The 26,758-nt window shown below is 41.7% G+C and overlaps 1 protein-coding gene across 3 annotated transcripts in view; it reads right to left on the bottom strand.

The window, feature by feature from the left end:
• The window catches only part of COL12A1 (collagen type XII alpha 1 chain), a 201,178-nt gene that overhangs the window by 24,858 nt on the left and 149,562 nt on the right, over positions 1-26,758 (bottom strand). For all 3 annotated transcript variants that reach the window (XM_069726544.1, XM_069726543.1, XM_069726545.1), the window contains 2 exons: positions 3,491-3,637; positions 1,667-1,744 (listed from right to left, as the gene is read on the bottom strand). In XM_069726544.1, the coding sequence (XP_069582645.1) occupies positions 1,667-1,744; positions 3,491-3,637 (225 nt within the window). The remainder of the gene's footprint in view (positions 1-1,666; positions 1,745-3,490; positions 3,638-26,758) is intronic.

The raw sequence follows: 26,758 nt of genomic DNA, 5'->3' as shown, positions 1-26,758 counted from the left end.
CTAAATCTTTCTGAAGGTCTTTTGCAGTCAAGTGGGGGGTTCTGATTTGCCTCTTTAGCAATCCTAGCAATCTCTAACAAACAGCTCTAACTCAAAATTTTGCCTGGTCTTGCAGACCTTTTCTTGACCTCCACTGTTCCTGTTAACTACCATTTGTAAATTACATTTTGAACTGAGGAAAGAGCACTTTGAAAATGCTTGTCATCTTCTTATCGCCCTTTCCTGCTTTATGGGCCTCCACAATTTTCATTTTCAGAGTGTTAGGTGGCTGCTTAGAAGAACCAATGGCTACTATTTTTGGCACAAGGTTGGAGGCAGCTGTTGTTTTTTTTGTTTTTTTTTTAAGCTGGGAAATTTCATCATCTGGCCTTTCCTAACGATGATAGCAAACAAGCAATAACCCGGAAGTGCTAATTAATGTCTATATCCTGAGCTCACAAATCTCCAAGGGTGCATCAGACTATTTTCCTTTTTGAAATTTCTAAAATGTAAAAGATGAAAATATATATTTTTCTAAAATACAAAGGAAGTGTGTCATCAACTTTAGGCCTTCAGAAATCATTTCATCTTCACCTTGCTTAACTGTTCACAATAAAAAACTTTTACATGCCACTGTAACCTGAAGTTATATTGAAGCTGAAGATTGTACATACTGACATGTATATGAGTGATACCCATAACGTCACAAATGAGATTATGACTAAGTGAAATGTATTCAGTGCTGGGAATTATCTCTGCAAACACAATATATTTCTTTGTTTATATTTGGCTAATAGTGAGCTAATACATGATGTAAGAGATGCCAGAAATGGTTTGAAGAATTACTTTTCCAAAGAATATTAATTTCCTATATACAAGCAGCCAAAAATGCATTTGCTTTTGCAGTCCCAGTTTTGTATATCTTAACAGATTGCTAGAGTCATCTGATATCCGAAAAGCCTTTGTGTTTGTGTAAGATTCTTAAATAAATGACATTCAGATTGGCTACTAGTTTACATCTTTTCCTGCACTAAGTATGGGCATAATTGTGTAATCATTCAGATGATAAAAACAGCAAATGCACCAAATGATTTATTGTACTGCGCTACTTTAATACTTTTACCAGAAAGCTTTGATGCTCTGGCAGTTTAATCCTGTTTTTCGACTGCCACTATGTGATACTCAAGTCTTGCAAAACTTTGTGGGAAATTTATGAGGACATTGCAAAATCCTGAAAAAATTAATCCTACCGAAATGACTGGAAAGGATATCATCTCTTTAAACTATATTAAATCCATTGTCAGACTATGCACCTCAATTCATCAAAGAATATGAATGCAATAATTCAAATATCATGTGCTTATAATGCAACTTAACAAAAATCCTAAATATATGGTATTTAATGAAATACAGGTCAATGTCTCCAGAACATTCTTTTAGTATTTGAAAACATTTATTTTGGTACCCGGGCAGTCTTGTTAAAGTTTGTCACCGATGCTTGAGGGAACCCAATGGCCTATCTGCTGCATCCATTGCACTTGTTAACTCAGTGCCCTGTCATGTATTTTGAAGTTTTGGTAAAAAAAAGTATATGTCTATACAGTATATTGCTTAACTGTACAGAAAGTATACTTTGCTACTGAAGCCATAGGATTACCACATGTAAAAATATTTATGTAAGACTTACCATAGACGGAATATCACAGCATCTATCGCGGCTTGTCCAGGTTACAGTACATACAATGTCAAACATCTGGAGAAGGAACTGGGAACAAGGCAAAGACTTGTTTACTTGTCATGTCACTTGTGTATTTCTTTATCAGACATTTCAAGACATTTGCTAAGCATCCACATCTGAACAGATGACAAATGAACATCTGCAGCGGATTACATGGCGTGATGTCATCTCGTAAGTGAATGTAAGTTCTACTTGTTTGGCAAGCTGCTTCACTGTAAGATTCATTGTTCTGGCTATATTTGATGTGGCACATAAAAATTGTGTAAAAGTATTACACCTTGGGATATTGCCAACACAGTCCCAGCTCTTACATTTTCAATGCATAGTGTTTTATTGTAGTTCTGTCTGTACTATGAGTGGGTGTACTTGTACCTAATTGTGGATGAGGTATGGATATTTTTAAAATAAAAAAAAATTCAATGATGCGAAGTCTTAAACGCTTTTTTTATTGTCAAATACTGAATAAATGTTCTGTTTTAAGAAATAAACATTTATGGAATCACTGATTTGTCCAAAGCAGTACACATGACAAACCAAAAAGTTAAATTTGATGCATCAGCCATTTCCATAATTACACTTTCTTGACTAGATAAAAAATTGCTGAAGGCAAAACAATGGTAGATGACTATACTGAAAAAGTCCATCTATATCACTACAGATGTAGTGACCAACAAGACAGCTGTGATATGCTATGACAATCATGTAATATGCCACAAATATTAAATTTAATGAGAATGGGTCTTGAGTAGGGTTAAGCGACTTTTCTTTTTATAGGATCGGGTCGGGTTTCACGAAACCCGACTTTTTCAAAAGTCGGGTCGAGTGTAATCGGCCGATCCTATAGAAAAGTCGGGGTCGGGGTCGGCCAAAACACGAAACCCAATGCAGTGCATTGGGTTTCTAATGGTTCCCAGGGTCTGAAGGAGAGGGAACTCTCCTTCAGGCCCTGGGATCCATATTTAAGTGTAAAATAAAGAATCAAAATAAAAAATATTGATATACTTACCCTCGGACGCGCCCTGGTTCTCACCGGCAGCCTTCCTTCCTAAGAATCAGCGCCTGAAGGACCTTCGATGACGTCGCGGCTTGTGATTGGTCGCGTGAGCGGTCACATGGGCGTCACGCGACCAATCACAAGCTGCGACGTCATCTAAGGTCCTTCAGGCGCTGATTCTTAGGAAATACCGATTCCCGATATCTTAAACATATCAGAACTCGGTATCGGAATTCCGATTCCAGATTAGAAGATCGCCGACCTCATGGCTGACCCGTGGCTGATTCAGCGACTTCTGAATCTGGCCGACCCGTTTCGCTCAACCCTAGTCTTGAGCATAGAGCGCTGTGGTGCATTAATATACTGCAGCAGCCATCATGTTGATAGCTGCTATATCTTTATGTGATCTTTTGGCTGAAACATGCAGAATCATCTTCAACTACCTCAAATGTATACCTTGTTGGCTGCTTTGCATAGTCTATGTTATTTCAACAAGTGGAAAGGCAAATATAGCTTAACGACACCTGAAAAATCCAAGTGTGCTACAGTATCCAATCTGACTGACCAATAATTCCTCAACAAAAGACATCAGGGTACATTTGTGCCTCCTCACATCCTATAGATGCATATCTAATGTATATGTCCAGCTCTATGGTTATATTGGCAGGACTGCACTCTAGCTACACAAATAACATTAGGCTGTAATAGACAAAAGAGCAAAAAATATCTACTTGGATACTTGGCAACATATCATGTTTTCCATTAAAAAAGTGACTTACTGGAGCAGATTTCTTGTCTCCCTTGAGCTTTCCAAGTACTTCAAACCCATCTGTTGTAATGTTGCCAGCTGCCTTGATTGGTTTCTCCCCCACTTCATTACAGTCGATAAAAATTTTTACGTATGTAGAAGACACCACAACATTGACCTAAAGGCAATGACATTTTAAATTAGATTCTTAAAAAAACTGTGAAGACATTTCTGAATTAAAATGGAATAGAAAATGTTTGCAAATAAATGTTATCTTAAACCCTTAGTGACAGAGCCAATTTGGTACTTGATGACCGAGCCAATTTTTACAATTCTGACCACTGTCACTTTATGAGGTTATAACTCTGGAACGCTTTAACGGATCTCGCTGATTCAGATACTGTTTTTTCGTGACATATGGTACTTCATGATAGTGGTAACATTTATTCGATATTACTTGCGATTATTTATGAAAAAAATGGAAATATGGAGAAAATTTTTAAAATTTTGCAATTTTCAAACTTTGTATTTTTATGCCCTTAAATCAGAGAGATATGTCACAAAAAATAGTTAATAAATAACATCTCCCACATGTCTACTTTATATCAGAACACTTTTGGAAACAACATTTTTTTTGTTAGGGAGTTATAGGATTAAAAGTTGACCAGCAATTTCTCATTTTTACAACACCATTTTTTTTAGGGACCACACCACATTTGAAGTCATTTTGAGGGGTCTATATGATAGAAAATAATGAAGTGTGACACCATTCTAAAAACTGCACCCCTCATGGTGCTCAAAACCACATTCGAGAAGTTTATTAACCCTTTACGTGCTTCACAGGAACTGAAACAATGTGGAAGGAAAAATGAACATTTAACTTTTTTTGCAAACATTTTACTTCAGAACCATCTTTTTTATTTTCACAAGAGTAAAAACAGAAATTTAACCATAAATTTTGTTGTGCAATTTCTCCTGAATACGCCGATACCCCATATGTGGGGGTAGACCACTGTTTGGGCGCACGGCAGAGCTTGGAAGAGAAGGAGCGCCGTTTGACTTTTTCAATGCAGAATTGGCTGGAATTAAGATCGGATGCCATGTCACATTTAGAGAGCCCCTGATGTGCCTAAACAGTGGAAACGCTCCACAAGTAACACCATTTCGGAAACTAGACCCCTTAAAGAACTTATCTAGATGTGTGGTGAGCACTTTGAACCCCCGGTGCGAAACCGGCTAAATAAGATTAAAATAGATAAATCTCCGGGTCCGGATGGCATACACCCACGAGTACTAAGAGAACTAAGTAATGTAATAGATAAACCATTATTTCTTATTTTTAGTGACTCTATAGCGACAGGGTCTGTTCCGCAGGACTGGCGCATAGCAAATGTGGTGCCAATATTCAAAAAGGGCTCTAAAAGTGAACCTGGAAATTATAGGCCAGTAAGTCTAACCTCTATTGTTGGTAAAATATTTGAAGGGTTTCTGAGGGATGTTATTCTGGATTATCTCAATGAGAATAACTGTTTAACTCCATATCAGCATGGGTTTATGAGAAATCGCTCCTGTCAAACCAATCTAATCAGTTTTTATGAAGAGGTAAGCTATAGACTGGACCACGGTGAGTCATTGGACGTGGTATATCTCGATTTTTCCAAAGCGTTTGATACCGTGCCGCACAAGAGGTTGGTACACAAAATGAGAATGCTTGGTCTGGGGGAAAATGTGTGTAAATGGGTTAGTAACTGGCTTAGTGATAGAAAGCAGAGGGTGGTTATAAATGGTATAGTCTCTAACTGGGTCGCTGTGACCAGTGGGGTACCGCAGGGGTCAGTATTGGGACCTGTTCTCTTCAACATATTCATTAATGATCTGGTAGAAGGTTTACACAGTAAAATATCGATATTTGCAGATGATACAAAACTATGTAAAGCAGTTAATACAAGAGAAGATAGTATTCTGCTACAGATGGATCTGGATAAGTTGGAAACTTGGGCTGAAAGGTGGCAGATGAGGTTTAACAATGATAAATGTAAGGTTATACACATGGGAAGAGGGAATAAATATCACCATTACACACTGAACGGGAAACCACTGGGTAAATCTGACAGGGAGAAGGACTTGGGGATCCTAGTTAATGATAAACTTACCTGGAGCAGCCAGTGCCAGGCAGCAGCTGCCAAGGCAAACAGGATCATGGGGTGCATTAAAAGAGGTCTGGATACACATGATGAGAGCATTATACTGCCTCTGTACAAATCCCTAGTTAGACCGCACATGGAGTACTGTGTCCAGTTTTGGGCACCGGTGCTCAGGAAGGATATAATGGAACTAGAGAGAGTACAAAGGAGGGCAACAAAATTAATAAAGGGGATGGGAGAACTACAATACCCAGATAGATTAGCGAAATTAGGATTATTTAGTCTAGAAAAAAGACGACTGAGGGGCGATATAATAACCATGTATAAGTATATAAGGGGACAATACAAATATCTCGCTGAGGATCTGTTTATACCAAGGAAGGTGACGGGCACAAGGGGGCATTCTTTGCGTCTGGAGGAGAGAAGGTTTTTCCACCAACATAGAAGAGGATTCTTTACTGTTAGGGCAGTGAGAATCTGGAATTGCTTGCCTGAGGAGGTGGTGATGGCGAACTCAGTCGAGGGGTTCAAGAGAGGCCTGGATGTCTTCCTGGAGCAGAACAATATTGTATCATACAATTATTAGGTTCTGTAGAAGGACGTAGATCTGGGTATTTATTATGATGGAATATAGGCTGAACTGGATGGACAAATGTCTTTTTTCGGCCTTACTAACTATGTTACTATGTTACTATGTAAGTGCTTCACAGAAGTTTATAACGTAGAGCCGTGAAAATAAAAAATAGCATTTGTTTACACAAAAATGATTTTTGCCCACAAATTCTTATTTTCACAAGGGTAACAGGATAAATTAGACCACAAAAGTTGTTGTGCAATTTCTCCTGAGTACGTCGATACCCCATATGTGGGGGTAAACCACTGTTTGGGCGCACCGCAGAGCTTGGAAGAGAAGGAGTGCCGATTTACTTTTTCAATGTAGAATTGGCTGGAATTGAGATCGGACGCCATGTCGCGCTTGGAGAGCCCTTGATGTGCCTAAAGAGTAGAAGCCCCCCACAAGTGACCCCATTTTGGAAACTAGACCTCTTAAGGAACTTATCTAGATGTGTGGTGAGCGCTTTGAACCCCAAAGTGCTTCACAGAAATTTATAAAGTAGATCCGTGAAAATAAAAAATCCTTTTTTTCCTCAAAAATGTTTTTTTTAGCCTGCAATTTTTTAATTTCTCAAGGGTAACAGGAGACATTGTACCCCAAAATATGGTGACCAGTTTGTCCTGAGTATGCTGATACCCCATATGTGGGGGGGCACTGTTTGGGCATTCATCGGAGCTCGGAAGGGAAGGAGCGCCGCTTCGAATGCAGACTTTGATGGGATGGTCTGCGGGCGTCATGTTGCATTTGTAGAGCTCCTGATGTACCTAAACAGTAGAAATCCCCCACAAGTGACCCCATTTTGGAAACCCTCGGAAGGGAAGGAGAGCCGTTTTGGAATGCAGACTTTGATAGAATGGTCTCCGGGCATTATGCTGCGTTTGCAGAGCCCCTGATGTACCTAAACAATTAAAACCCTCACAAGTGACCATATTTTGGAAACTAGACCCCCCCCCCATGGAACTTATCTAGATGTGTGGTGAGAACTTTGAATACCCAAGTGCTTCACAGAAGTTTATAATGCAAAGTCGTGAAAATAAAAAAGATTTTTTTCTACAGAAAAGATTTTTTAGCCCCCAAGTTTTTATTTTCACAAGGGTAACAAGAGAAATTGGACCACAAAAGTTGTTGTCCAAATTGTCATGAGCATGCTGGTACCCCATGTGTGGGGGAACACTGTTTGGGCACACGGCAGAGCTCGGAAGGGAAGGACAGCCGTTTTAGAATGCAGACTTTGATAGAATGGTCTCCGGGCATTATGCTGCATTTGCAGAGCCCCTGATGTACCTAAACAATAAAAAAAACCACAAGTGACCCCATTTTGGAAACTAGACCCCCCATGGAACTTATCTAGATGTGTGGGGAGAACTTTGAATGCCCAAGTGCTTCACAGAAGTTTATAATGCAGTTGTGAAAATAAAAAATATTTTTTTTCCACAAAAAAGATTTTGTAGCCCCCAAGTTTTTAATTTCACAAGGGTAACAGGAGAAATTGGACCCCAAAAGTTGCCCAATTTATCCCGAGTATGCTGATGCCCCATATGTGGGGGTAAAGCACTGTTTGGGTGCATGGCAGAGTTCAGAAGGGAGGGAGCACCATTTGACTTTTTGAGCGCAAAATTGGCTGTCGTGTTTGGAGACCCCCTGATGTACCTAAACAGTGGAAACCCCCCAATTCTAACTCCAACCCTAACCCCAACACACCCCTAACCCTAATCCCAACCCGATCCATAATCCTAATCACAACTGTAACGATAATCACAATCCTAACCCCAAAACAACCCTAATCTCAACCCTAACCATAACCCTAATCAAAACCCTAAATCCAACACACCCCTAATCTTAATCTCAGCCCTAACCTCGAACCTAACCCTAATCCCAGTACACCCCTACCCCTAATCCCAACCCTAATCTTAACCCTAAACCCAAACCTAACCCTAATCCCAAGCATAACCCTAATGCCAACCCTAACCCTAATACCAACCCTAATCCAAACCCTAACCCTAATCCCAACTCTAACCCTAACTTTAGCTGCAACCCTAGACCTAACTTTAGCCCCAACCCTAACCCTAGCCCTAATCCTAACTTTAGCCCAAACCTAGCCCTAACCCTAGCCCTAACCCTAACCCTAAATTTAACCTCAACCCTAACCTTAACGTTAGCTCCAACCTTAACACTAGCCCAACCCTAACCGTAGCCCTAATTTTAGCCCCAACCCTAGCCCTAACCCTAGCCCTAAGGCTACTTTCACACTTGCGTCATGTGGCATCCTTCACAATCCGTCGTTTTGGACAAAAAACAGATCCTGCAAATGTGCCTGCAACGTGCGTCAGTACGTCGGGCCGATGCATTGCAACGGCCCTGTACCGACGCAAGTGTGAAAGAAGCCTATCCCTAAATTTAGCCCCAACACTAACCCTAACCCTAAATTTAGCCCCAACCCTAACCCTAAATTTAGCCCCAACCCTAACCATAACCCTAGATTTAGGCCCAACCCTAACACTAAATTTAGCCCCCAATCCTAACCCTAACCCTAAATTTAGCCCCAACCCTAACCTAACCCTAATTTTAGCCCCAATTCCTCCAGCTGCCGGCCGGCAGATCATGGCGGGCGCACTGCGCATGCACCCATTTTCTTACTGGATGAAAAAGCCGGCAGGCAGGAGGGGACGCAGGAGGACCCAGGGACACGGGTAAGTATAGCAGGGTCCCCGAATCCCCCTATTTCTCTGTCCTCTGATGTGCGATCACATCAAAGGACAGAGAATGACAGATCGCTTTTTTTTTTTTTGCAGCTGCCGGTAAACAGTTAATTACCGGCGATCGCGAAACAGGGGTCGGTAAAAACCGACCCCGATCATGTTCTTTGGGGTCTCGGCTACCCCTGGCAGCCGAGATCCCAAAGATTTTCCGGGTGCCAGCCGGCGGGCGCACTGCGCATGCGCCCGCCATTTTTTGGCCGGAACAAGATGGCGGCGCCCATCAGGGGCCACAAGGAGCACCGGGGGGAGACAGGTGAGTATCGGGGGGCTTTCGGGGACCCAATTTCTCTGTCCTCCAATGTGCAATCACAAATGGGAAATCGCGTTTGTTTGTTTTATACGACCGCCGGAAAACGGTTAATTACCAGCGATTGCAACCCGGGGTCGGTAAAAAAACCCCAAATCATGTTCTCTGGGGTCTCGGCTACCCCCGGCAACCGAGACCCCAGAGAAAATCCGACTCTGGGGGGTGCTATTCACTTTTTTCACAACGCCGTTAATTAACGGCATTGTGGTTTAAGTACCCTTAACTGCTGTCGTTAAAAGGCGTATCGGCGGTCGTTAAGGGGTTAAAACATCTACATAAAAATAGTGTAGCACATATGTACTCATGCACATGAAATTATCGTCATACTCTAAAGAACTTTTGTCACCCGATCACATTCTTCATTGCGTCCTGCTTCTTCATAATGCCTGTCAATACTCTGTATGTTACTCTAACAAGTATGTATGTTAACAGGGAAGAATGATACTTCTCTGTCTCGATTGTATCTATTATGACTAGAACAGAAGGAAAAGGCAATTTTACGCCAAAAAGGTAAGTACAGGGTGGAGCGCGGTAATTTGCTGATTTGGGAATGAAATAAAAAAATTATGATCATTAGAAAAATGTATTTTATATTTTAATTATACTGAACAGTAATGGAATTTTTAAATTACATGGTTTTAAATAGTGTATCTGGCAAATGTCGACCTTCGCTATCCACACACTGCTGCATACGTTTTCTGAAGTTTTCATGAACTCTAACAAGCATGTCCACTGGTATTCTGCCAATTTCAGCTTCAATATTGTTCCTTAGGTCTTCCAAGGTGTTGGGACGGTTGATATACACCTTAGACTTCAGGTAACCCCAAAGGAAAAAATCGCATGGGGCTAAATCTGGTGAGCGTGCTGGCCAGTTCACATCTCCCCTGAAAGAGATAAGCCGTCCAGGAAACATTTGCCTCAAACAATTCATAGTAACCCTCGCTGTGTGTGCAGTGGCACCATCCTGTTGGAACCATGTATCCTCTAGTTCCATTGCCTCAAGAGCCGGCTGAAAATAATCCTGTATCATAGACAAGTACCGTTCGGAGTTCACAGTTATGGCACGACCATTATCCTGAAAAAAGTAAGGACCAATGATGCCTACTCGTGATATGGCGCACCACACAGTGACGCGGTCCGAATGCAGAGGTCTCTCGTGAACTTCTCTGGGGATTGTTTCACTCCAGTAACGCATATTTTGTTTGTTTACACACCCACTGAGGTGAAAATGTGCCTCATCAGAAAAAAACACAATTGCGTCACGGGGTATCGTTGCTAACATGTCTTCACAAGAGGTCCGCCGTGTCAAATAGTCCCATGCTGACAAATGTTGGACCACGCACATTTTATACGGGTGAAAATTCAGTTCATCATGAAGAATCCGGTGGAGAGAACGTCTTGAAATGCCAAGAGCAAATGATTGCTTCCGAGCAGAGCGTTTCGGAGATTGCAGTACTGTTGCTCTAACTCTCTCGATGTTTTGTGGTGTTGTAATCCTTCTCTCAGGTCCCCTTCGTACACATGACACATTCCCTGTTGTTCTGAATGCATTCACCCAATTTACAATTGATTGCCGTCCAGGAACACGTCCGCGTGGAGGAACAGCGAATTGTAAACGAAAAGCACGCTGCACTGCAATGATCGAGTGGGCATTTGAAAAATACGCTTCAACACAAAATGACCTCTCCTCACGTGTCCACTGCATGATGGCAACTGAAAGGCAGAGGAATACAAATCTCCCATCAGCCACTGTAAGCCACACCCACTCTCCCCTCTCTTCGACCGACAGTGCCGCAACAGCATGCAGTGCAAAAAAGCAAATTACTGCGCTCCACCCTGTACTTTAAAGATTAGCTGAGCAACGCAACCCTCTTAAAGCTTCTATTTATCTAAAATCAGAAATAAATTGTAAAAATATAACACTTCTGTAGAAAATTGTAAACTAAAAAAGCAACAGCAATATATGAGGCATAAAAAATGTGCTGATCATCATTAAAATGGGACATTTTTAAAACATGTTACAAAATCCTCAGTTACAAATCCTATAATGACTCCCTTTCTTTCTGTTTAAAAAAACAATGAATAGGTGTACCTCATTTGAAACGCTGTTCACACGTTCTAGGGTATACAGATATTTATCCCATTAGACTGGAGACACTCAACTTCACTACATAATTAACCACAGATGTATTAAAATCTAATTAGTTGAGTTTGTTTGCGAAATGGATAGGCTTTCATTGTAATTGCTCCATATAAACCATAATTATTTCCAGCATACTTGACAATCCTTTGTAAAGTACACCAAATTAGATGTTATCCCATCAAACATTCCATAGACTAGTTGTATTGTGCTGTATTCCTATTAATATGAATTATAAAATTAGTTAAAACGGAAGGTTGGGCTTTCTAACCAGTGGCTAAAGGTCTCCTCACTATCAGAGTTGCCAGAGTCCATCTCTACTACTACATCATCAGCAGCAGAGTTAGCTTAGTAAGTGGGGTCATTAGATGAAACAACATGGCCTCAGTTACAACTGTAACTCCTCCATATACTTATCTCGGGTCCTCTTCAATTCTAAACGCAGTCAGAATATTGCATTTGCCAAGCATATGACATTGCTGACACTAAAAGTCATAAACAGCCACTAGTGTCACTTAAAGCAGAAGAACTCTCAGGAGTTAGGAGCAGACAAGTAAAGAATATCCACTTGTACTAGTATAGGGAAGTATCATTAGTCTTCTCTTTGCAATGTAAATTTTATTGGATATAAAGAAACAAAAATAAAATGTATTAAAAAATGTTCCATTTGTGCCTATTTTTGATATTTTACTCCTCCATACACTTAATTTTTTGACAATATACAATGAGGTTTCTATAGTAGTTCATAAAAGTTATTTAAAGCGGTGCTAGTTGTACAATATCTTCCCTGTGCTTTAATTTCTGGTCTCTAACACACTGGCTTGAGCTGAGACTTATTGCACTATTTTCTACTTTATAGTATTTTTTTTTTCTTTTCCATTCAGTGTGGGTTTTATTATTTATAATGAGACATGCATGAAAGATGTATTGATGATTTATTTAAAAAAGTTAATTGAATTTTATTTTATTGGTGCTGCTGGCCTATATAGTGTTGGCCTATATAGATTGCGTAATTTAGGGATCTGGTTTATGATCCGATCCTCTCCAGAGTGTAAATTTATTTATGGGTCTGATTTAGTGTAATAAAAAATGTAGGGTTCTGGTTTGGGGTCCAATCTGCAGATTACATTTATTTAGAGCTCTGATGTAAGCTAATAGCCTTTATTTTACCATGTACAATAATTTGGGATCTAGCCTGGGTTCCTAAGTAACTGCAGGGTCGAAATTAATTTTGGAATCATTCTGGTCTGGGGTCTACATTTTTTAAACGTTTTGGCCTTGGTCTGAATTCATTTTAGGATATAGCTTGGAGTTTGATTTAATTTAGGGGTCTGGTCTCAGATCTGAATTTAATAAAAAATCTGCTTTAGGCTTTCAATTTATTAAGGGGTCTGATATGGAGTATCACAGATTTTTAGGAAGTTTGAATTTATCTATCCATCTATCATAATAATCTTTCCATTTCAGTGCTCCCTCAAATTAATAATTTCATTTGTTCTGGACTAATCAATTTAATTAGAAAATTTTATAACTTTGAACCATATACCATATATTTATATAAACAAGCTATTGATTGAAAGTGATCAATATGTCAACTCAAAATACAAAAAATATAAGATTAAAAGACATTACTGAGAGAAGTACCGTATATACTCGAGTATAAGCCGAGATTTTCAGCCCAAATTTTTGGGCTGAAAGTGCCCCTCTCGGCTTATACTCGAGTCACGGTCGGCGGTGGGGTCGGCAGGTGAGGGGGACAGAGGTCTGAGGCATACTTACCTAGTCCCAGCGCTCCTGGCGCTCCCCCTGCCCGTCCCACGGTCTTTGGGTGTCGCAGCTCTTCCCCTGTTCAGCGGTCACGTGGGACCGCTCATTAGAGAAATGAATATGGACTCTACTCCCATAGGGGTGGAGCCGCATATTCATTTCTCTAATCAGCGGTAACGGTGACCGCTGATAGAGGAAGAAGCTGCGGCACCCGGAGACCAGCTGTCCGGGAGAAGGAGCGGGACACAGGGAGCAGGTAAGTATCACATATTCACCTATCCCCGTTCCACACGCCGGGCGCCGCTCCATCTTCCCGGCGTCTCTCCGCTCTAACTGTTCAGGTCAGAGGGCGCGATGACGCATATAGTGTGCGCGGCGCCCTCTGCATGAACAGTCAGAGCGGAGAGATGTCGGGACGAGACGCCGGGAGCTGCAAGCAAGAGAGGTGAGTATGGCATTTTTTTTTTAATGCAGCATTATATATACCGGTAGCACAGCTTTATAAGGAGCATCTATGGGGCAATAATGAACGGTGCAGAGCACTATATGGCAGAGCTTTATAAGGAGCATCTATGGGGCAATAATGAACGGTACAGAGCACTATATGGCACAGTTTTATATGGCACATCTATGGGGCAATGATGAACGGTGCAGAGCACTATATGGCACAGCTTTATATGGCACATCTATGGGGCAATAATGAATGGTGCAGAGCATATATGTGGCACAGCTTTATATGGAGCTTCTATGGGGCAATAATGAACGGTGCAGAGCATATATGGGGCACAGCTTTATATGGAGCTTCTATGGGGCAATAATGAACAATATGGATCATTATATGTGACACAGCTTTATACAGAGCATCTATGGGGCAATAATGAATGGTATGCAGCATTATATGTGGCACAGCTTTATACAAAGCATCTATGGGGCAATAATGAACGGTATGCAGCATTATATGTGGCACAGCTTTATATGGAGCATCTTATGGGGCAATAATGAACGGTATGGAGCATCTATTTTTATTTTTGAAATTCACCGGTAGCTGCTGCATTTCCTACCCTAGGCTTATACTCGAGTCAATAAGTTTTCCCTGTTTTTTGTGGCAAAAGTAGGGGGGTCGGCTTATACTCGGGTCGGCTTATACTCGAGTATATACGGTAATTTCTTGAACCTGATGTATAACATTACATGATGACGGCAGGGCCTATCTCCAGCAGTCTCATGTATCACAGCCATCAATCGCATGTGTCTTTTACAGAGCCTCGTTCCTGCTGATCATGGGTGTCCTGTACTCACAACCTATTTTACAACCTAAATTAGCATTGTAACCCCTTTCTTATTAGTCAATCTCTATGGTTTTAATAGAACATTGGTAAGAAGTTCTGAATGTTTCTGGACGTTTGCCCATTTTATGTTCTTTTCAGTGCAAAAGTTTTTTTCTTAAAAATGACTGAACTATTGAATGGTCAACTATGTATGACTTATTTTAATAACCTACTTAGATTATCAGTTCATTTTCTCTGAGCACAAAATGAGATCTTTAAATGCTGGTCTTTGATAGCATACTCTTTTGGCTGTGAAACAATTCCAAAATCAAATTCCATTACTGACTTCCAAGGTTATTTTGAAATACTTGGCATCAAGTTGAAATAAAAAAATACATGTACTTTGTTAAAAGCTGCCTTAGCCATTTCCTGTTATGTGCATAATATGCATTCATAGTAAAGATGGAAGAAATGTCACTAGCTGTGTATATGTACAGCCTCTTAAGTATTCCAAAGGGAATGCCTACAAACATATTTATGTAACCTTAATTTGAATGAGAATATAAAAAAGAGTATGTGATACAAGATTGACTTAGGCTGATAACCGCTCTACCACAAGCTTACTGTAAATGTAACATTAGTCTGAGAGCACATGGTTTCCTTCCAATAAACCACAGAGAAATCCTCCAAGAGACTGACTTTTCGTTTATTTAGGATTTTGTCACTCACTTCTTATAGTTCAGGAACTCAGATTATTAAAGTGTTTTTCGTTGCCATGAAAACAGCCACCAACGTATAAACAGTAAGGTATTTGAAGGCTTCTCAAATGTTGGCCTCTTCTTCAAACTTTAGACCTGTCTAAGTCCAGCCAACCACATTAATTTTAAACAACTAAAATCTCATGTGTTAACCCATTTTTCAAATCAAAGCCATGACATCACTGCAAAGTGACTGTACCTCCCCTTTCCCCTTCTACCTAACCACAGTATTAAAAAAGAAAAATGATCATGGTTGCATAGTGGTTAACTGTCTTGCCTGTGGTGTTTTTCCTGTGGTTGAGTCACCTCCTCCTGCTACTTCGGTATTCTCTCACATTCCAAAGCACACTGGTGGGCAAGTTGGATTCCAGGAAAATTGACCCCAGTGAGAGTGTGGCTGACATAGGTAAATTGTAGTGTGGGCCCCATTGGGTACAGAAACTAATGTATTTAAATTCCCTGCACAGCGTTAAACAGTAGAACGGGTAGGAAAAAAAACAAGCTATTAACTCTTTTGTTTTATAGAGAGTGACACCTCCGAATCTACAAAATATAAAAAGCCACATCTGATTCTGAAATTTAGGACTGCTGAAAAAGCACAGATCAGGTAGCTTAGTGCACTTGGCAATGGACAGCCTTGACGGACATTGCATTTCTCACAATCTCAAACCTGCAGAATTAATCCCTCTGCTAACACTGTAGAATCCTCTGCTTCATGGCTATATTAAAACTGAAAAATCATCAAAACTTAGAAATTTGAGATTATAAGGAGGATTTGGAGCATTTCTGCTCCAAAAACCCAGTTTAAGGCCCTTTTCACACTTCCATCTAGAACCTGTACTGGAAAAAACAGTACCGGTGTCATCAATGTTTTCATTACATCAGTGTGAACACATGGACATATGAATATCAGAATATCACTATAGGTTATAATGGGTTTGTGTGCATCCTTAAAAAAACAGATGCCCCACGTACTACTGGTGATGTATTAATGCACTAATGATGGTTCTTGTGATGTATTCATGTAAGTACCTCTTTCAAAAATTATGTGGCCCATGAGATTGGTTCATTATGGCATTGTGGCCTTTAGACTAAAAAACGTTAAGCACCCCTGCTGTAGATTGAGGAGTACTTTATACAAGTATTAAAATATTTCCACTGCACTTAAAGCAATGGAAATAAAAAACACGTCAGGCAACACAATACATAAGTACTAATGACAGCTTAGACATAAAATACCACTAAAGCATGCTGTCTTAACAACCTCAGACTATACAATATAGGACATTTCAAAACTCGCTGATTTCTGCCTCCAAGTTCCCCTATTAAATATGTAGACCAAAACCCACATAAAACAACTGAGAGAACACCAAACCACAAAAAAAGGAAAAAAGGGAAAATTGGAATGACTCAATCAACTGCTTGACTACAGCTACCAGAAGGCAAATTTAAGTGAGATCCATGGTTTCCTGAGAACATGAACAATAAAGTCTGTTTCTGAGACTCACATTTCAGTCTCAAGGAAAAAGCCAAACGTTTCCCAGCAGTAAGTGACATCCCAAGTTCAGGAGCTAAAAAGCGGCAAGTCATAAAATCCACTGTTCTGAGCCAGATTCTTCCCTCCTGGCCAAATTTGAGATCATTATCTTTTTCTGGAAGACTAAGAATCGATATGAAAACAATTAATGTCACCCTTTCAATATCAAACCATCATTTTTTTAATTTACAAGACCGCCTGTGTAGCTCTGTAATACATAAGTAGAATAACAGTCAAACTGAAATGCAGGTCATCATTCAATTGCAATGCCATTTTCAAGAAGGGAGAACGTCATGTTTCAATGTAGCTTTTAAAAGCCCTACTTTTAAGGATGCAAGATTTTTAGTAAACTGAATTGGAGCTTTCAACTACTACTTCTACTTTAGTTCATTTCCACTGCAAGTTAATAAATGGATACCCCATGAACAGCGTAAAAGCCCCAAACAAGTTAGACTAATCTTGTCCAAACCCCCTGATATCAACAGATTTGGCTAACAAGCTAATCTATATGGAAACCCCAGACAACTGATTGTCATGAGAGATATCAATCGGGCATGTCTGATTTCAGACTGCCTATCACTTTGTTTTCCTAGTTATTACCTGCTGCCACAAATGTTTGGCAATGGCTTTCTCAAAGAGGAAACAGCAACACTTGGCCGAACCATCATTCCTGAGCATGGAAGATCCAGCAAGATAGCTGCTAAGTCTGACGCAATGATCGGCTGAACCGTCATTCATCGGATAGCCACCTAATGTGTATTGTCATTTGTATAGTGTTTGCATGCAGGTGGTAAGGTTGCTATATCTATGTGTGGCTATTTTCATTGTAGTTTATGGGGATAGTGAGTCATTTGAATTTTCAGCAACATGCATAAAGTAAAAGATAGAGGTAACCAAATATTTTTAAATTTAAATTCACCAGATTATTTAAAAAAAAAAAAAAAAACTTCGATTTGCACAGAATTTATTTGCTGTGAATCTCAAGTAGTCTACTGTATCCATGTATGTGTTTCATTACTAATATAACCGAGAGGGAGAGGAGGAGATAAAGGAGGGAAATAGAGAAAGAATAGAGACAGAGAGGGGGGAGATAGAGAAAGACAGAGATGTGAAAGAGAGGAGAGAAGGGGGAGAGAGAGATTGAGGAGAGAGATGACAGATGGAAAGGAGAGAGAAAGGGGAGAGAGATAGAGAGTATAGCAAGAAGGCAGAGAGAGAAAATAGGGAGAAAGCTAAGAGAGGAGGGAGAGAGGGGAAGATTGGCTGTGCTAGATCATGTGATATTATAGCTGCATGGCATTATAGGGAAGTTCGCCTGACCACACCTGATGTCATTAACCCTTTTTGTGACTCTTCAGCAGTGTATGAAGTAGTGCATTTTTTTTTTGGTCTGATCCATGCAAATCCAATCGTAAACTGTTCAAATTTGCAGGGATCCACGAATATCAGAAAATTCTCAAATTCAATTCACCGTGAATCCATCTGATCATCTCTTTTGAAAAAGCCACTTGCATATATGGGAGCGTCACTCTGTCCGAAGCCTTTATAGGCTGCGCAAGCGCAAGCGCAGTCTGGCCCCCACAGAGTGACGCTCCCAGGAGATCGCGGTATGCGTAAACACTGAATGCACACCGCGATCTCCACAGGAGGGTAAGTATATTCACCTGTCCCCCGTTCCAGCGCTGCGTGCGGCTCCGTCTCCCGGGTCCTCTGCTGTGAAGTTCACAGTTCAGAGGGGGCGATGACGCGCTTAATGCGCGCTGGCGCCGCCCTCTGACTGAACAGTCACAGCCAGAGGAGCCGGAAGATGGCGGCATGCAGCGGTGGAATGGGACAGACAGGTGAGTATAGCAAGTGCTGGAGGCCTGAGCTAGCGGTGATACCGGCACCTGACCCCCACAGTGCGCCGGTGTCCCCGCCTGCTCAGGCCCCCAGCACTCGGCGCCCAGCGACCATAGGTATATATATATAGAGTAGTGTACGGGGGCATACACACTGGAGCTTCTTATGGGGGCCATAAACCTTTATAGAGCAGTGTACGGGGGCATACACACTGGAGCGTCTTATGGGGGCCATAAACCTTTATGGAGCAGTGTACGGAGGCAGACACTATGGAGCATCTTATGGGGGCCATCAACCTTTATTGAGCAGTGTACGGGGGGCATACACTATGGTGCATCTTATGGGGGCCATAAACCTTTATGGAGCAGTGTACGGGGGGCATACACTATGGTGCATCTTATGGGGGCCATAAACCTTTATGGAGCAGTGTACGGGGGGCATACACTATGGAGCATCTTATGGGGGCCATCAACCATAATGGAGCAGCTTATGGGGCATATGGATGGGAGAAGCAAATTAAAGAATGGTGGCGCAGGATGGGAGCAGCACATGACAGAACAGGGGCGCAGGATGGGAGCAGCACATGACAGAATAGGGCAACACATGACAGAACGGGAGTGCTGGATGGAAGCAGCACATGACAGAACGGGCGCAGGATGGGAGCAGCACATGACAGAACAGGGGCACAGGATGGGAGCAGCACATGACAGAACGGGGGCACAGGATGGGAGCAGCACATGACAGGATGGGGGCCCAGGATGGGAGCAGCAAATGACAGAATGGAGGCGCAGGATGGGTGCAGAACATGTCAAAATGGAGGCGCAGGATGGGTGCAGCACATGTCAGAATGGGGGAGCAGGATGGGAGCAGCACATGTCACAATTGGGGCGCAGGATGGGAGCAGCACATGACAGAATGGGGGCGCAGGATGGGTGCAACACATGGCATGATGGGGACAAAGGATGGGTGCAGCACATGGCAGGATGGGGACGCAGGATGGAGCAGCACATGTCAGAATGGGGGTGCAGGATTGGAGCAGCACATGTCAGAATGGGGGTGCAGGATGGGTGCAGCACATGACAGGATGGGGACGCAGGATGGAGCAGCTCATGACAGGATGGGGACGCAGGATGGAGCAGCTCATGACAGGATGGGGACGCAGGATGGAGCAGCACATACCAGGATGGGGACGCAGGATGGAGCAGCTCATGACAGGATGGGGACGCAGGATGGAGCAGCTCATGACAGGATGGGGACGCAGGATGCAGCAGCACATACCAGGATGGAGACCATATACCAATATAGATGCTCGCCACCTGGGCGTAGAATGGGTTCAATAGCTAGTATATATGTATATACAGGTCCTTCTCAAAAAATTAGCATATAGTGTTAAATTTCATTATTTACCATAATGTAATGATTACAATTAAACTTTCATATATTATAGATTCATTATCCACCAACTGAAATTTGTCAGGTCTTTTATTGTTTTAATACTGATGATTTTGGCATACAACTCCTGATAACCCAAAAAACCTGTCTCAATAAATTAGCATATTTCACCCATCCAATCAAATAAAAGTGTTTTTTAATAACAAACAAAAAAACCAACAAATAATAATGTTCAGTTATGCACTCAATACTTGGTCGGGAATCCTTTGGCAGAAATGACTGCTTCAATGCGGCGTGGCATGGAGGCAATCAGCCTGTGACACTGCTGAGATGTTATGGAGGCCCAGGATGCTTCAATAGCGGCCTTAAGCTCATCCAGAGTGTTGGGTCTTGCGTCTCTCAACTTTCTCTTCACAATATCCCACAGATTCTCTATGGGGTTCAGGTCAGGAGAGTTGGCAGGCCAATTGAGCACAGTAATACCATGGTCAGTAAACCATTTACCAGTGGTTTTGGCACTGTGAGCAGGTGCCAGGTCGTGCTGAAAAATGAAATCTTCATCTCCATAAAGCATTTCAGCCGATGGAAGCATGAAGTGCTCCAAAATCTCCTGATAGCTAGCTGCATTGACCCTGCCCTTGATGAAACACAGTGGACCAACACCAGCAGCTGACATGGCACCCCACACCATCACTGACTGTGGGTACTTGACACTGGACTTCAGGCATTTTGGCATTTCCTTCTCCCCAGTCTTCCTCCAGACTCTGGCACCTTGATTTCCGAATGACATGCACAATTTGCTTTCATCAGAAAAAAGTACTTGGGACCACTTAGCAACAGTCCAGTGCTGCTTCTCTGTAGCTCAAAAGTGGCTTTACCTGGGGAATGCGGCACCTGTAGCCCATTTCCTGCACACGCCTGTGCAGGGTGGCTCTGGATGTTTCCACACCAGACTCAGTCCACTGCTTCCTCAGGTTCCCCAAGGTCTGGAATCGGTCCTTCTCCACAATCTTCCTCAGGGTCCGGTCTCCTCTTCTCGTTGTACAGCGTTTTCTGCCACATTGTTTCCTTCCAACAGACTTACCATTGAGGTGCCTTGATACAGCACTCTGGGAACAGCCTATTTGTTGAGAAATTTCTTTCTGGGTCTTACCCTCTTGCTTGAGGGTGTCAATGATGGCCTTCTTGACATCTGTCAGGTCGCTAGTCTTACCCATGATGGGGGTTTTGAGTAATGAACCAGGCAGGGAGTTTATAAAAGCCTCAGGTATCTTTTGCATGTGTTTAGAGTTAATTAGTTGATTCAGAAGATTAGGGTAATAGGTCGTTTAGAGAACCTTTTCTTGATATGCTAATTTATTGAGACAGGTTTTTTGGGTTATCAGGAGTTGTATGCCAAAATCATCAGTATTAAAACAATAAAAGACCTGACAAATTTCAGTTGGTGGATAATGAATCCATAATATATGAAAGTTTAATTGTAATCATTACATTATGGTAAATAATGAAATTTAACACTATATGCTAATTTTTTGAGAAGGACCTGTATATATATATATATATATATATATATATATATATATATATATATATATACTTCTTTTCTACAGTGTGAACAGGAGGGAAGAGACCTTGCATACTCCTAAGAAGTTAGAGTCCAGAAGGTGGAACTTGCACCCCTTTTCATACATTTAATGCACATACTATTCCTATGCTATAGATGTCTTAGATGGTAAAACATATTTATCTTTTATTCTAGTCCTTTATAGTTGATAAATCAGACACCGTGGACCTATTAAAAGAAAAGGTTGTACATTCCTCTGGTATAGCACTGGAATTTGTAGTGTTAAAATGCCTGAAATGAAGATAGTGTGTCAAGTAAAATGTAATCAAATACTCTCATAAAGTAATATATTCTTTTATTATGATAGATTGACAAAGAGATAGATAGATAGATAGATAGATAGATAGATAGATAGATAGATAGATAGATAGATAGATAGATAGATCATTTTTTTCACCTGAAGATCCTGTGGACCCAGACCGACAAAGACTATTCTGACTTTCCACTGACTGACATCAAATAAAATGGTCATAAAAAGTGAGGAGCATATAGCTTATTCCGTAATTGTTTTCCCTGACTGTTCAGACATCTTTAGGCCACTGTGATTTACTGTCGGCAGGAAGGACAGCCTATTAAACTGTAAGGTATCCCGCATATTCCACAGAGCGCACATTCTGTACTGGCATATAATACGTATCACTTAATTCCAAGTTTATCTGCCACTTTCTCTGTCTCACATATGCCAAACACTAGTACACACTCTAGTGTAACTCATTTGCCTTTTTATTCCCAAACCACATAAAACAGACAACTAAACATATATTTCAACTAGTTTCTTAAAACTCAAGGGATCTCAAAATGTCTGAGGATTGCTTCTAGCAGCCTTTTCTCAGAAATTCATTGCTCTTGCAACAAACTAAAAGTCTATTTTACAAACTTGACAGCAGTAATCGAGCTGCTTTACCTCAATCTATTTAGAGACAGATTAAACATCGCAAAAGATTAAGACATTTGGGAGATTTACAGCCAAGCTACTGTAAGTCAAATATGAAGTACAGACCACCACAGACTTATCACTCCTACAGCTGTTATTCTACTCACTGGTTATTTTCATTGAGCCCCTGTAGGCTCATTAAAAATATGAATAAGACAGAAAACATCTAAATATGTAAAACTTTCGGGATTAAGTTCCAAAAAAGTGATGTATACAGAGTTTCAGTAATTCTCTTGTCAAACACCATTCAAGGATCGAGCTGTTGATTAAAGAACTAGCTAAAAAAAAAATTAATCTTTAATGTGAATATCTACACTCCCTGACAGAAGTTATGTCACTTATCCATGTTTTGTAAATAAAAGCTTATAACCTGACGTTAAATTCATCTATTGGTTGTATAAATTATTTTTTGAAAGCTGAAACCCTCCGAAATGTGGTTTAGGTTAAGAAAATAAATTGGCATCAATGCAGAAATATTGATCAGTTAATAGACACAAAATGGACAGATTTTGGCAAGACAAAAGTGTTGTCCCCTGGTCATATAATGCACCCAATCCTAGTTTACATCCTCACCTGTGCTCAGTAAATGATTGATTAATTAGTGTGTGTGTATAAAAAGAAACCCAGCACCCCAGACCTTCACTTGAACTGCAACTTGAGCTCTGAAAACATGCCAAAAATCCACCCTGCGACCAAAGCCTGGATTATCAAGAGGCTGAAGACCAGATCCACTGCAGAGGTGGCTGGCACCTTTAGCATCAAGTACAAAGAATTAAAAAACGATTTGAAGAGACTGGAGATGTGTTTGACAAGCCCAGGTCTGGCAGACCCCGCAAGACAACTGCTCAGGAGGAACATTTGTTGGTTAGAAAATCCAAAGCAAGCCCCTCTTCCACTGCAACAGAGCACCAACAGGCATGGTCACCTCAAGTCCCTATGTCAACTAGGACAGTTTGAAGGATTTTGTCTCAATATGGTCAAATCAGTGCCCAGATGCCAGCACTAAACAAAAGGCAAATACAAAAACATGTGGCATTTGCAAAGTCCCACAGCCTGCTAACAGATGGACGCTGGAAAAGTGGCAAAAGGTGGATTTCTCTAATGAATCTTCAGTAGAATTACACCACAGCCACCGCAAATACTTGTAACAACTCTGCTGGCATCACGTCATGGCCTCACATCACTCACACTATCTTACCCACTGCTCCAGGTCATGATGTGGTTTCTGTTTCATGCCAGCTCCATGTTCTGTGTCTCTGCTCTCTGCATGCCTCATGGCTATGTGTATAGGGGGCCAGTGCCTGAACTCTCTGGTTCTTATAGGAATCAGGTGCATCTGTCTAATCAGTTCCTGACCAATTATCAAGAGGCCTCCTGTATATAGTGCAGCTCCACCCTGTGGTCTGGGCCTGTGCAATGTGTTAGCTCAGTTTGTTTCTTGCTTCTGAGTTTGCCAGGTCCTGCTCTGAGTTTCTCCCTCGCTGGAGGCTTTTCTCTGTGCTATTGCCTTGATCTTGTTGTCCGCCCTCCAGGAGGCAGAATATCCTGGCCCCTGTGTCTTTGTCCCTGTGTCTTTGTCCTTGTGTCTTGTTCCTTTGCCTTGTCTGTACTTAGTCTTATCTCTGTCTCCTTGTCTGTGGCTTCCTTCCCTGCTGTGTCTTTCCTTGTGTTCTCAGTCTGCTTACACTCCGTACTCTTGCGGCTCTGCCTGCTCTGTATCTTGGTAGCTTTACCGCTGCTCCGCACTCCTGCGGTTCTGCTCCGTTCTACTCTGCTCCACTCCCGTTGCTGCAGAAACCTCTTTCTGCAGTTCCTCTCTGCAATTCTTGCGGTTCCACTCTGCTTAGCTTCTGCAGTATTTCTTGCTTCAGCTTCTTTCCACATTCTTTGTGGCTCTGCTCAGCTTTTGTTGCTACGCTATCTCTTGCTGCTTTTCCACTCCTATCTGCAGTCTTGCACTCCTCTCCTGTGTGAACAGGTCCCTACCTGTTTCTTCATACCTCATTCCTTTCTGCTTGTTTCCTTTCCTGCACCTCCTGTGTGAACAGGTCCCTACCTGTTCCTTCTTATTTCATATCTGTTCCTGCACCTCCAGTGTGAACAGGTCCCTACTTGTTCCTCCAAACTATATATCTGTGCCTGCACCTCCAGTGTGAACAGGTCCCTACCTGTTCCTCCAAAATACATATCTGTACCTGCACCTCCAGTGTGAACAGGCCCCTACCTGTTCCTTCATATACAACATCAACCAGTCCTGTGTTCTCTGCCGTGCCTCCCAATCCTGTGTTCCTGACAGTCCTGCCGTTCCTGCCCTGCCTTCCAGTCCTATGTTCCTGCTGTCCTAGCCAGTCCTGTTTCCTGCAGTGTCTCTGCCAGCCCTGTGTTCTCTGCCGTGTCTCTGCCAGCTCTGTCTCAGCCGTGCCAGCCTACTCGTCTGAGTTCCAGCCGTGCTCTTCTGCCAGTCCTGCCTAATGCCAGCACCAATCCTGGTGTTCCTGTCTCCCAAGTGGGATCAGCAGCCACAGCCAGACACCACCCTGGAGTAGCACCTCGCAGCTGCCTGCTGCACAAGCCTGACCTCACCATCAGGGGCTCCAGTGAAAACCCAGGCAGCTGTCATAGTTACGCCCCTTCCAGGGTAGTCTGGTTTGTGGCACAGTGGGGCCACAAACCCCCCGAGCTCACGCCCACCAGTCAGGGCATGAGCGTGACAATACTGCAGGAGACCTACTGAAGCCCGTATGGATCCAAAATACACCCAGAAAACAGTTAAATTTGGTGGTGTAAAGATCATGGTCTGGGGTTACATTCAGTATGGGGGTGTGCGAAACATTTGCAAGGTGGAAGGCAATATCAATAGCCTAAAATATCAAGAAGTATTCGCTACCTCTTATATTCCAAATCATAAAGGTGTCAAATTCTGTAGCAGGATGGTGCTCCATCTCATACATCCATCTCTAGAAAAAAGTTCCTCCAGGCAAAAAAGATCAAGGTGCTCAAGGACTGCCCAGCCCAGTCAACAGACATGAACATCATTGAGCATGTTTGGGGTAGGATGAAAGAGGAAGCTTGGAAGAGAAAACAAAAGAATCTAGATGAACTCTGGGAGGCATGTAAGACTGCATTCTTTGCTATTCCTGATGACTTCATTAATAAATTGCATGAATCATTGTTGAACTGGATGCAGTCCTTCAAGCTCATGGAAGTCACAAAAAATACTAAATATGACTCTAATAGCACCACAACTTCATTCACCAATGTTGTGCAACATATATTTGTATCTTAAGTTAATTATTTTTTTGAATATCACATTACTTTCTGTGGGCGACAAAACTTTTGTCTTGCCAAAATCTGACCATTCTGTGTCCATTAACTGATCAATATTTCTGCATTGATGCCAATTTATTTTCTTAACCTAAACGACATTTCGGAGGCATTCAGCTTTTAAAAGAATATACAACCAATGGATGAATTTAACGTCAGGTTATAAGCTTTTATTTACATAACATGGATAAGCGACATAACTTCAGTCAGGGAGTGTAGATCTCAAATAATATTCACTTTATTAAAGAAAGTAGTAATATTTATCCCTCTCTTTGGGTACTTTCAGGCCCGTGCTTGTTGACCTATAAAAACTAAGAAAGGATACTTTATCATAGATTATCAATAGGCATGACTATCACTTTTGAAGACCATTCTGATATCCACCGAAGTGCGAAGATCCAGCACCAGACCCCGTGCCTCTGGCAAGGCCTAATGTGAGAACTAAGCTGGTAGATCTGTGGTCCAATATTCGGCCTCACTGCTGCCACAGAAACTAATCAGCACTCTTCAATTGCATTGGGAAAGACATAGTAATGAGGTTTCAGAGGGAAGCTCTGCCCTAATGACCTGATTAACCAAAGCTTTTACAGCAATATTCTGGCATAAAAAGCTTTGAAAAGTCACATAATTGTGGCGCAACTAGGGTCTGTGCTAAAAGTATGTGACTTTTGGTGTACTGTAGCCATTTTTCACCCAGCTCCAACAAAATACGCAAAGCACGGATGGAACATATGCATGGGGACAGACGCTCTTCAAATTCATGTGATTCATGTTCACTATGCCACAAATTTTACTCCAGGTGTTTACATACTGGTCCAGCACTCCTGATAAGTAAAGGGGTGTATGCCTTTTCATAAAGCAGAAGTGTCTGACTCCAGCACATCTCC

The sequence above is a fragment of the Ranitomeya imitator genome, chromosome 5 (genome assembly GCF_032444005.1).
Source record: "Ranitomeya imitator isolate aRanImi1 chromosome 5, aRanImi1.pri, whole genome shotgun sequence".
NCBI classification, from domain to species: Eukaryota; Metazoa; Chordata; class Amphibia; order Anura; family Dendrobatidae; genus Ranitomeya; species Ranitomeya imitator.
Note: the sequence above shows the minus strand (reverse complement) of the source record. Positions and strands in the feature narration are given on the sequence as shown.